General features: G+C 32.7%; 2 protein-coding genes across 2 annotated transcripts; both read left to right on the top strand.

Moving 5' to 3' along the window:
- Positions 1 to 4334: 4334 nt before the first annotated feature.
- WRKY27 (WRKY DNA-binding protein 27) lies at positions 4335 to 6296 on the top strand. Its single transcript, XM_012235334.4, has 3 exons — positions 4335 to 5116; positions 5204 to 5317; positions 5410 to 6296. The coding sequence occupies exons 1-3, from the start codon at positions 4542 to 4544 to the stop codon at positions 6056 to 6058; spliced, it is 1338 nt and encodes a 445-aa protein (XP_012090724.1). The 5' UTR covers positions 4335 to 4541; the 3' UTR covers positions 6059 to 6296.
- Positions 6297 to 9381: 3085 nt separating this feature from the next.
- Positions 9382 to 11572, top strand: LOC105648402 (NADH-ubiquinone oxidoreductase-like protein). Its single transcript, XM_012234775.4, has 2 exons — positions 9382 to 9845; positions 11064 to 11572. Exons 1-2 carry the CDS (start codon positions 9533 to 9535, stop codon positions 11252 to 11254), a joined length of 504 nt encoding a protein of 167 aa, XP_012090165.1. The 5' UTR covers positions 9382 to 9532; the 3' UTR covers positions 11255 to 11572.
- Positions 11573 to 11632: the final 60 nt, after the last annotated feature.

Raw genomic sequence — 11632 nt, 5'->3', positions numbered from 1 at the left:
CGAAACTACAATTTTTTTTTTTTAATTTATAGGTAAAAATGTTTAAATTTTTTTTGAGTTTTAGGGCCCGGGCTCGCCCCCTCCACCTCTACTAGGTCATTACGTCAATTTATAATATTAATTATAATTTAATAGCCGACCTAAAAAAATAAAAAATCAAATAATGTATTAATTGAAATGATAGACGTTTCAATCTTTTTATAAAAAAATTTAATTTATACAGTTTGATTTTTTTTTTTTTTTTTTTAAAAAAATGTGCAAAGAAAGTTATTCACGGGTGGACATGGAAGAACTCATTTTCCTTGACTTGTAGAATTGCATTGCGTCATCTAGTTGCTAGTTATAAAAGGGGATTTAGCATATAAGAGGTAGTAGTGGGTGTTCCCAAATTATGAATTTAAAATCTGTAAAATAATTAATTAAATAAATAAAAAAAAGTTGCTAACTTTGTTAATTTTTCATAATCATCATCAACAATAACAGAGAATTCTATTGCTATGCATGTTTTCCCAACCCTTAATTACTTTCTCACAATCATCCAAATGTCAATTCCAACATCCTCATTTTCTTTCTTTAACCTAATTAATATTAATATAATTAAAATTTTCCTTTTAATTACAGTGTTCACTTTTTGGTCGACAAACAACTTCCCTCGCCTTCTATCTTTTTTTTTTTTTTTAATACTATACTTGTTTAATCTTTTTCCTCCCTCAACCTCAAGAAAGAACCAAAAAGAGTATCTGTGTACGGATATTTGCCTTGCTTCTAGAAGCATATATTCTCTTTCTTTGTTTCTTTATGTTATTCTATTTTTTAATTTTTTAATTTAAAAAATAATATTTAAAAGAAATCTTCTTTATTCTCTCCAAAAAAAAGAAATATCAACGCAGTCCTCATTGCCCAGGTCAAATATTTATTTACCTTCTAGACTAAACCTACGTGCAGAATTATTACTTTTGTTATTTATTTATTTATTAATCAAAACGTTAGGTTAATTGAAATGATTAAACCCATCACTTTTAATTAATCTATTAACATCATCAATATAAAGGAATTGCAATAATAGTATTGTATTTTTATCAACAAAAAATCCATAATCAGCCATAATTGTTATTTTTTATCATATGATAAAATAATGATTTTTTTTTAATCAAACATAATATAAATAAATTAATTTGTCGCTTAAAAAATATCATTACATGCTCGTTTTATAATAAAATAAATAATAAATTAAAATTTTACTAACTTTTTTATTAAAAAATTTTTCAATGTTAAAAGAAAAATCTACATAAATTTTTTAATTAAAATTAGGCATGCTCTAGATAAAAAGGTAGCCCTAGGTAGCTAAGATTAGTTATAAAAATTCCTTATTTTCAAATCTTTAATTAATGTTTCATTCAAGAGAAATGTTGTACCAAATTATCTTATTTATTTCGTTTTTCAAATAAAACGTGTAATGCATAAAAAAAAAAAAGAAATGAAATTAATCAATTTTGACATTCAATATGTATGAGGTTTGATAATGGAATGATTCTGTTGTCTTAATTTGGTTTCTTACCGCTTATGAAAATAAAAAGGCAATCCACAAATTTATGCGTACGTAACACTTCTTCTAACAGTAAAATTAATTAAACTGTTCTGATTGGGACAACAGTTTTGGGAACTTCAAAAATTTACCATACGATAGAGGCACCGTTAAAAATGCCAAGATTCCCACAATCAAAAGCATCAATTGATAGATCACCCATTTTAAACGGCTCAAGACTCTTCACCAAAAGTTTGTGTACGAGGCACCCAACATAGTAACAGGAACTTCTTCTTCTTCTTTTTTTTTTTTTTTTTTTTTTTTTTTTGTCCATGGCTTAACACATAAATCATATGCTCCGTTCATCTCATAATTTTTTTTGATTAATAAAATTTAATATTAGTTAAATTATAATTTTTATTTTTTTATCGTGTACCCTTGTATTACTATTTCATATCTAATGTTTAAGGCAATTAGCCAATGTATTAGTGAAAAATTAAAAATTAATATTTTAATTTTATATATATCAAGATTTATAGTAATTTAACTAATAATTTAATGGATGAAAGTGAGAAAAAAATTATGAGATTATTATTTTTTAGGACATTTATAAACCAACACTGAGGCTAAAATTTTGAAATGACAGAGTAATAAATTTACCATTTATTACTGTTTTGTTTTCTTCCTCATATGTGGTAAATATTCTTACTGGACTGCTCTAATGGACCAAATATCAAGGGCAGACATTTGGAGCGCAGCGGACCAAATCACAACAATATTCACCCACGTGGCATACATCCAACGGTCAAAAAGTTAATTTGCCACGCGGACTTAGCACAGAAAGCCCGAAGCCTTGTGCGTCCAGCGTGCCGGAGTGCATTGAATTTTAGGATTTTGTTTAATAAAGGCCATGTGGGCCAATTCTGTAATTTTGTAGCCAACTTTTCACGCGCCCGTATTACTGACGCCCTAACCTGCATTGCGAACACCTGGACCGTGTTAGACGTCACTTTTCTAACAGAAAAAAAGACGCGTTCACGCTCCGAGATAGAGCGTGCATAATAAGACCCGGTTTTTTGTTTGTACATGTTTCTAAATATGGCACTAATATATTTATGGCTAGCAAAAACCCGACCTAAGAAGTACGTAGGACTCGCCCAAAACGCAGTCAAGTAATAATTGTACGAAAACGAAACCCTATTTGTTAACCTAAAAATGCCCTAAATGTGGAGTACTTAAAAGGGGATATTTGTTTCCTCAAAAGAAAAGGGGAATGTGTAACGATGCATGATAAATGAGTTCTATTTTTTGTATGCAAATTTATGAAATATCAAATTAATAATCTCTTGTAAATTAAATGAACTATTGTTCAAAGAAAATTTATTAAAATTTGTATTTAATTTGGCAATTAATTATAGTTTTCTTAGATAATCAACAATTGATCTTTATATATATAATTGCACATTAGTTTAGAATTTCACATTTATAGTTTTACTTTAGGAAAAATCAACTAATTTTTCTTGTACTTATTAAACTAGGATTGGTCATGACTGATGCCAAATTCGTGAAGTAATATGGATAACACGTGTTAAGTGTGACGGTTAATTTTCTACATGTGATAATATTAAATTCGAAAAGTAATATATATAGATATCTGAAATTAAAGTATGACCGTTAAATTTCTACATATAATAAATAAAAAACTGACAGAAATATGTTATTATTCTTTTCTTTTTTAATGAAATTGAGATTGCTCGTTGACTGTGCTAAATTCGAGGAACAGTATAGATGACATACACGTACTGCATTTTAATTGCCGTTATGCTTAAATTTAACGTTTAGTGAAAGAAACGTGAATAAAAGTACATTGTTGTTTTTTATCATTAAAATTAAGATCGCCAATAGAGTTATATTAAAGTTGACAGATAATATGTATAACACGTGTTTATTTTTGTAAGTTAAAAGTACAACGACCTTAGTATATGATAGATCTCCTAATAAATTTAATATCTAATAAATTTAACTGGGGCGTGCATGTCTCGCATGTATATAAAAATACATTTTACATACTTAACTTTATTTTAAAATATTAAAAAAAATAATGAAGAAGAAAAAAAAAACTAGGCCGTTTTTTTTGAATATGTAACAAGTTATTTCAATTTAAATTATAGTACAATTAATTTTTTTTATTTTTATTTTTTGGGTTGGGTGGGTTTTGCACCGTTCTATTAACATAGTGGGGTTAACATCTCATTCAATTATTCCTAGGCCTTTCTACTTTATTCCAAAACTACTAAGTGGTAATAGCCCCACTTAACATAAGAGTGTTATGATTTTGAAAAATTAATAAAATGAAATATGTTTAAGCCAATTGTAAGACATGCCGTAGCAACAGAACACAAGTTTCTTACTAAAGTAATCACTTAAGTATAGGTAAACTCGCGCAATGGCGCGTGGTGTAACTATTTTAGAGACATTAGCAGAAGCACTGGGTCCAATCAAACTTCGAGTAGCAAAAAGAATAGGGTGATGCATGTAGGAAATTGTACAAGCAAATAGACCAAACTCTGCCCTTCTCTTCTTTACACTGCCATTTCACTATTGCATGGGCTTTGGTCCCCTTTTGACATTTTCATGAAGTCAAAGAAAAAGCAAACCTTGGTTTTCTTTTCTTTGTAAACCAAAAACCAGTGTTCTTTTTCTTTTTTTTTTTTTTTTTTTTCTGTAAAGGACAAGAAATGCAATGCCCATCTCTTTTTCTCTTTGTATAAATAATTAACAATTCACCAAGTCAGTGCTCCACCATCATTCCTTCTCTCTCTCTCTCTCTTCTTACTCTGTCTATGCATTTTCTCTCTCTTTTTTCTTTCTAATATTTCTTTTTCCTTCTGTCCCAACCAAAACTCAAAAGTCAGCGCCGTCCTTGTTTCTGCTCTCTCTCTTTCCTAACCCATTTGCTCTCAGAGAGAAGCAAGAAAGAGTAGGTTATAATTTCTAGGTAGATTTGGGAGGCTTGATGGATGAGGACTGGGATCTGTTTGCTGTAGTGAGGGGTTGCATTCCTGCCGCCAACACAGTCACCCCTCAAACCTACGTAAACACCACCGACGATGCGCCTGATATTCAAAACGGCAGTAACTTTCAAAACCCTTTGGATTGTTTGACCTTTAATCATGTCGATGCTCCATTTTCTTTTCCTGCTATTGCTCTTGCTCAGCAGCCTACAAACAATGGGTGGCTAGAATTGCAAGATTCTTACATGCCTTTTTTGCCTACCACAATTGATCAGCCAAATATTCTTAGTTCCTCCATTTCTGATTTTTGTGGGTTTAGTGGCCAAAATCAGCCACAACTTGCCCAACAAGAGCAACTGCAACTGCAACATCAGCAACAGCTACCGCTACCCCCTCCCCCATCCCCACCACCATCTCTTCCACCACCACCACAGCCCCTCAACGTACCCTTAAGCCTCCGCTTCAACAATAGCCCGCAACAGAGAAAATTGCACCAACAGGGTTCTCAAAGGCCTGAGACAACTAACTCTGTCCATCCTTTACGCAACACCCCATCGCCGGCCAGATCAAGAAAGAAGTATCTATATATATTTCCTTTAATTCTTGCGGAATTTTGCATAATTAATTCCCATGAGTAAAGTTTTCCACTTTCATTGTTTTGCAGGAAAAGCAATATGAAGAGGCAGGTAATGCAAGTAACTGCCGATAATCTCTGTAATGATGTGTGGGCTTGGCGCAAGTACGGACAGAAACCCATCAAAGGCTCTCCATACCCAAGGTTACATCTTTGTCAAATTTCATCGCTGTCAAAATATTGTTTTTCCCTTTATTTGACTAAATATTTTCTAATTTTAATTTTGGTTTTTACAGGAACTACTATAGATGCAGCAGCTCTAAAGGATGTGCAGCGAGAAAGCAAGTAGAGAGGAGCAACACCGATCCAAACATGTTCGTCGTGAGTTACTCCGGCGATCATACCCACCCTCGTCCTACTCACCGGAATTCGCTCGCCGGAAGTACCAGAAACAAGTTCCCCACCATCCAAAAGCCTGACATTAAGGAAACCGAGGAGCCAAGTGGTGAAAAGGCGCCGTGCTCGTCCCCACTTTCTGCAACAAGTCTTTCTCCAACAACCCCACTGTCAGTTTCTATGGAGCACGAGCTGGCAGCGAATGAGAACATCGGGACAGATGCTGGAAATATGGATGGAGCTGACTTGCTGGAGGGCCATGGAATGGAAAGCGACGGTGACGGAGAGGGTGATGGTGATGGTGACGGTGACGGTGATGGTTACAGTTACGATGATGAGGACGATGAAGATATTCTGATTCCCAATATGATGTTAAATGAAGATATAATCAAGGGTTTGCAAGAGTTGGGTACTTTTGGTGATGGTGCTTTTGGTTTTGGCAGCACTAATAGTGGAGGCTTAGGTCGCAGCCCAGACTTTGGCGACAACTTCTCCTCTTGGGCGGTCGGTAGCTCCGCCGCAGTTGCTGGTGCCCGTGGCGGTGACTGAGACAAGCCTCTAAAAAAGCTGTTTCTTTTTCAATAAGGAAAACGTAGGTTTCAGTATATTGTTCGAGGATGCTTATTTTCCTTTTGTTTTCGTAGGCAATAGACAAACAATAGAAACTATAGGGTTTAATGCAACCTTTTCTTTCTCGCCGGTATAGATAGATGTACAGAGGGATAGATAGAATCTTTTCCCTCTCCACCTATAGCTTCTTTTTGTCTTTAAATCTTTTTCTTTTCTCCTTTCTGTTGTTGCTTCCTTCCTTCCTTCCTTCCTTTCTTTTTTACAAATTTCTTCGTCCTAATTACTTTGGCATCCTAATTAAGTTACCTTTTAATATATAAAAATTGATAAATAATTCTTCATTTGACTATCGTTATTAATTATATTTAAATAATTCTACTTATATCTGCTATTTTTTAATTAATATTCATGTCTCATGCTCGGGATTAACATTTACTATTACTGAAATCAGATTTTATGTTTCTTTATAGAAAAACATTTGATATTTTTTACATATATAAAAATCAGAAGAGTAAAGGTACTTAGTTGGTAATTCTATCATATTATCAACTACTATTCTAGTAATTATTCTAAAAAATATATTTTAACATTTTTTAAATTTCAAAATAAAAGAAGTTAACTTTTTTTTTTTTTCAAATGAGACATAAATCAAAAAACGAAAGTGCAACTATATATATATATATATATATATATATATATGAAAAAAAAAAAGAAAATGAGAATCTAACATGATATTTCTTCTTAAACCAATTATTTAACACAGGTAATATATACTCCCGGTAACAACACGAATGATTATCATGCATGCATGGATATCATTGAGCTTTTTTTTATTTTCCAAAATTTCATTTTTGGGATGTCATGAAACCACCATAATAATGATATACCACAACCCAAAGGAATCTTGTTGTTATGTTACTTTCTAAATAATTATAACATAAAATTAATTATTACTACCTAGCTACTAATTAGGATTACTATTATAATAATTTTATTTTATTTTTATATAATGAAAATTCATTACTTTGTTAGTCATTAGCATGAATATGTAACTACTTAATTAAACTTTTTATGTATAGGGCAATTTTGCCTTTTCATGCTTATGTAATTATGTTAGCATATAATTAGTGGGTAGTAGTAGTAGTATTGATTGACTATTCAACACTTTCATTAATTTGCCACGTACACCACATCATTTCAACTGCTTAGACTGGCCCCATTTTCAACAAAAACATAATTCTAATTTTTAATTTTTAATTTTCAACTGTTTTGTAATTTTTTTTTTTAATTAGTAAGTTACTTTTCAAAATGAGAAAAAAAAAAAATCATGATAGGATTTTAAAATTACAATTATTAGTAGGTTACCTTTTTTAAACATACAAAAATTAAATTTTGAGATTTTATGTCAGAATGTTTGCGAAAATTGAAATATAAGTTTGGTTAATTCGTAAGTGGGTGCATGACAGTTGTCGGATCCGTGTATGGAAGGCTTCAGACCGTGACACCGACTCCGGTTCAGACGCCAATCACGAGACAAACAAGGTATTCTAGTCTTTTTTTTTTTTTTTATTATTATTACTATTTTTTTATTGTCTGTTCACACTTTATATTATATTAGTATTATACGAAGAGAGGGGACTCCTTCAAGGTCAAATATTTTTCATCCCTAGATCATGTTAGAGTTGGTCAAACATATTTTTTTGTTGCAAAAATATTTAATTGATGAAAATAATAAAGAATGCGAGTAATTATATAAATAAAAAAATAAAAGGGAGAGGACGAAGAACAGGGGCCGTCCTATAAGTAAGCACAATCGATGAGGTAGTTGGGGAATCTCATAATGTCAAAATAGCGATGCAAGTTGTTCTTCTGCCTATCTTATCATCAGACTCACTCCTTCGTTGGGTTTTTTTAGTCATTTTTGTACTGTAATTTTTTTTATTAACTAAAAAGTTTAATACCGAAATAATACGAAGAACTATATAATAAGAATAATTTTCACATCGAGTTACCAAATTGGCGAAAACTTTTATAGCTGAGAGAACTTAAATTCAGGATCTTTACATGGGGTTAGAAGAGTAATTAAATCACGTGTGGTTCATATTTTCAGATCATACAACAAGTATCAGCCTGAAATCATTGATTCCCTTAATCGAAATAATAAAATTCTGATTTTTCCCTGAATCGAAATAATAAAATTCTGGCTTCACAGTACGTTTTATTATTCATAAAATACAAGTGCAGATTATATATGTAAGAATTATTTTCTATTTTTTTTAATTAAATCTCACTCGTAACACACATTATTTATTTTATGTTGAATTGCGTTGGACATCTTATTAAATTATTTTCAATACTAGCATATAGTATATATTTTAAAAAATTTAGTATTTATTTTATTTATTGTAAGAGAAGTAGAATCCTAGTTGGATAGTATGCAAATAATTAGTTTTTATGGTAACTAACCCTAGTTAGATATTCTATTTCTTGCATGTACCAAACACAATAGCACATTTTGACTTGAAAGACATTTAATTTTATTTACCATACCAATTCTTGATTAATTTCTTAAATTTTGTAGGGTGGTGCGAAGCTATATATTATTATTATATTTTATTATTAGAATGAAGTTTGAAGGTAAAGGAAACAAAATGGTAATTAATCAGGATAAAAAAGAACAATTACTACATTGGCAGTAGATTTTAACATCACGAGATTTTAACTTTGTCTAGTAGTTGAAGCACATTAGATCATATTTTGATAATTTTAGAATCGAATTATGGAGTCGGCATATTGAAAAAACTTTTAATATAATCATTTTCCAATTTAAAATGAATTAATCTCTCATCTAACCATTAAACAAGGAACACCTTTTTGATAAAAAAAAAAAAAAAAAAACCATTTCCCTAACCACCAAAAAGCTTTATGTTTCAAGTTAATGATAAAAGGAAACAATCTTTACATAATTGTGCATCAATTAATATGCCATATGGTGGTTAAATTTTTTACATGATCACTTTTCAATTTGTCCATTTGTTGGGGAACAACAATTACATAATTGCATAGCTTTTTAATTACTAGAGTTATCTATGCTGTGGGACGGGCCGGACTAACCCATTCGAGCCTAAAGTTTTAAGCCCTCTTTCAAGAGATCTGGACTAAAGTTGGGTCAGGCCTCAGGGACAAAAATCCCTGCTCAGCCCATGGATCCTAAACCCACTCTTAAACTTGCTGATCTCCACCGTTGACATATGGGTCCCTGTTGAGTTTCATAACTTCCATCTGAAAGAAAATCCATGTAGATGAACGGTTGAGATATTGCCGGTCATTACTGTAAACCAACAGTCCCATTTCTCTCTAAACTGAGAAAAACGCTGTGAGAGAGCAGCAGAGAAGAATATAAGAAAGTAAAGAGAGTAGTGATCCGGAGATTCACCGGGAGAAAGATTAGCAATGTTTCTTCGGGTGATCGCACGGCCATTGATGGCCAAGGTGAAGCAGACTACGGGGATCGTGGGTCTGGATGTGGTCCCCAACGCGAGAGAGGTGCTGATCAATCTTTACAACAAAACCCTAAAGGAGATTAAGGCGGTCCCTGAGGACGAAGGATACCGTAAGGCGGTGGAGAGCTTCACGAGGCATAGGCTGCAGGTGTGCCAAGAAGAAGAAGACTGGGAAATGATCGAGAAAAAGCTTGGGTGCGGCCAGGTCGAGGAGCTTATCGAGGAGGCCCAAGACGAGCTCAAGCTCATCGAGAAAATGATCGGTCTGTACATTTATGCCTTGATTAGTCCTTGTTTATTTGTCATTGATGCTCAACTGCGTTTTTCGCTTGCTGAACGGAGATAGAGGGAATTTGTACTCGTTTTTTTTTTTTAAAAAAAAAGCAAAAACTCACTGTGTGTTGAAATTCTTAATTTAGGTCGGTGAATTTGGATTCATCCAACCATCTATCAAGTTTGCTGTTTAAATTTTTTACTTTCTGTTTTCAAATATAGGTATTAGAGAAGTCCACTAATAGAAGAATCATTATCATCAAAATTCATCCTCACTGTTGTTATAAAAAGCTTGTAACTTGGTCAAGGTCTTCCTTTCGAATGAGGGTATCCTGAAATCTATTTAGTATGGAGGCTTTTATCTTTTATTACCCTCGTAGTTGAATGCTGAGGTAGCTTTGCTAATCAGTTTAGGCTGCGTGAAGAATAGGGGATTGAGATAACTTAATGTGCTTGTTGGGGTGGAAAGTTTTTGATTTGGTTATTGTAGCTTACAATCTGTTATTTTGAATTCAGTGCCATGAGAATGTCTAGGCATAAATGATCTTCCTAGTCCCTGATACCACTTGGTTTGGACTTTGGACCCATTATGATTGATCTATAACATAGTTGCGATTTGAAATCTATTTATTGAAATTGTATTCGGTGTTATGTTGAAGAAACAAGTCGTGAGAAGTAGAATCTATTCAAAATTGTAATCTGGGTATCATGACATTGTAAAAGTTTTCCTTAGTGAGGGACCTAAATTTATTAGTTACTTGGAGAACTCCCGCCCTCTCCTTTCCATCTTAGAATTGGCATTTAGATAGAGGCAATGTCTAATTTTGCAAAGAACAATCAACCATTGAGGCCAAAGTCCATTTGTTTTTAACTGGTGCTGTATATGTTGTTGTGAAGTTGATGATAGAAAATGAGTTTAATAAACAATTTGGTATTAAATTTTATTAGAACTTGTAGCGGTTCTTACATTTCTTGTAATATGCTTTGGTGATCTTCAATTATAATCGCATTTAAGGTAATATAAATTTATATTTCTCCACACCTTTATTAGATATGATTTGAAGTAAGTTCGTTCCCTTGACACCGACTTCCATTTCATATAATTTAGAACACATAATCATTTGAACCTAGCATGCTGAACATGCTGTATATATTGCTATGTCATTGTAACCTAATGATGGTATCTTTATCATTATGCTGTGTTGTAGAGTGGGATCCTTGGGGTGTTCCTGATGACTATGAGTGCGAAGTTATTGAAAACGATGCTCCTGTACCAAAGCATGTTCCTTTACATCGACCTGGTCCTCTTCCTGAGGAGTTCTACAAGACGCTTGAGGCTGTGCAGTCCAAAACTGATGCACCTGCAGTCACATCTGGTCAGTCAGAGACAAAGGAGTAATGCACAACTGACACATCTTGAGGAACAACAAACTTCGGAGTTGAATCCTTGTTCTTAGTTTATTATTTGTGTTTGTTCTCTTGTAATTCATGTTTACCAGATTGGATAGGGTTTTCATGAGACAACAGCCAGAATGATTCAGTGAATAAGCCTGACATAAGTGGATGTTACGAGAAGTTTTTTTTATCAAATCTCATTCTTGCTTCCTGTTGTTAAACACAATGTATTTTGTGTCCATCTGAAAACTTTTGTTCATGTAGACAGGACAGCAACTGCTCCTTAAATGAGAGAAATTTTCGCAGTTTGTGAGCTTCAGAATTTGTTGATTCTTTAAATTGAAAGTTAATTACCACCATTCAAAATATGTTGATTCTTTAA

The sequence above is a fragment of the Jatropha curcas genome, chromosome 10, assembly GCF_041381405.1.
Source record: "Jatropha curcas cultivar XTBG-Jc1 chromosome 10, XTBG_Jcur_1.0, whole genome shotgun sequence".
In the NCBI taxonomy this organism is placed as follows: domain Eukaryota; kingdom Viridiplantae; phylum Streptophyta; class Magnoliopsida; order Malpighiales; family Euphorbiaceae; genus Jatropha; species Jatropha curcas.
This window is presented reverse-complemented; position numbering and strand designations above follow the sequence as displayed.

Bases quoted from the DNA above. Each gene is read 5' to 3' on its own strand.
- WRKY27 (XM_012235334.4), top strand. From the start codon at position 4,542: ATGGATGAGGACTGGGATCTGTTTGCTGTAGTGAGGGGTTGCATTCCT. The intron at 5,117-5,203 runs GTATCTATATAT...ATTGTTTTGCAG, and splicing joins CCGGCCAGATCAAGAAAGAA to GAAAAGCAATATGAAGAGGC. The intron at 5,318-5,409 runs GTTACATCTTTG...TGGTTTTTACAG, and splicing joins AAAGGCTCTCCATACCCAAG to GAACTACTATAGATGCAGCA.
- LOC105648402 (XM_012234775.4), top strand. From the start codon at position 9,533: ATGTTTCTTCGGGTGATCGCACGGCCATTGATGGCCAAGGTGAAGCAG. The intron at 9,846-11,063 runs GTCTGTACATTT...GCTGTGTTGTAG, and splicing joins GCTCATCGAGAAAATGATCG to AGTGGGATCCTTGGGGTGTT.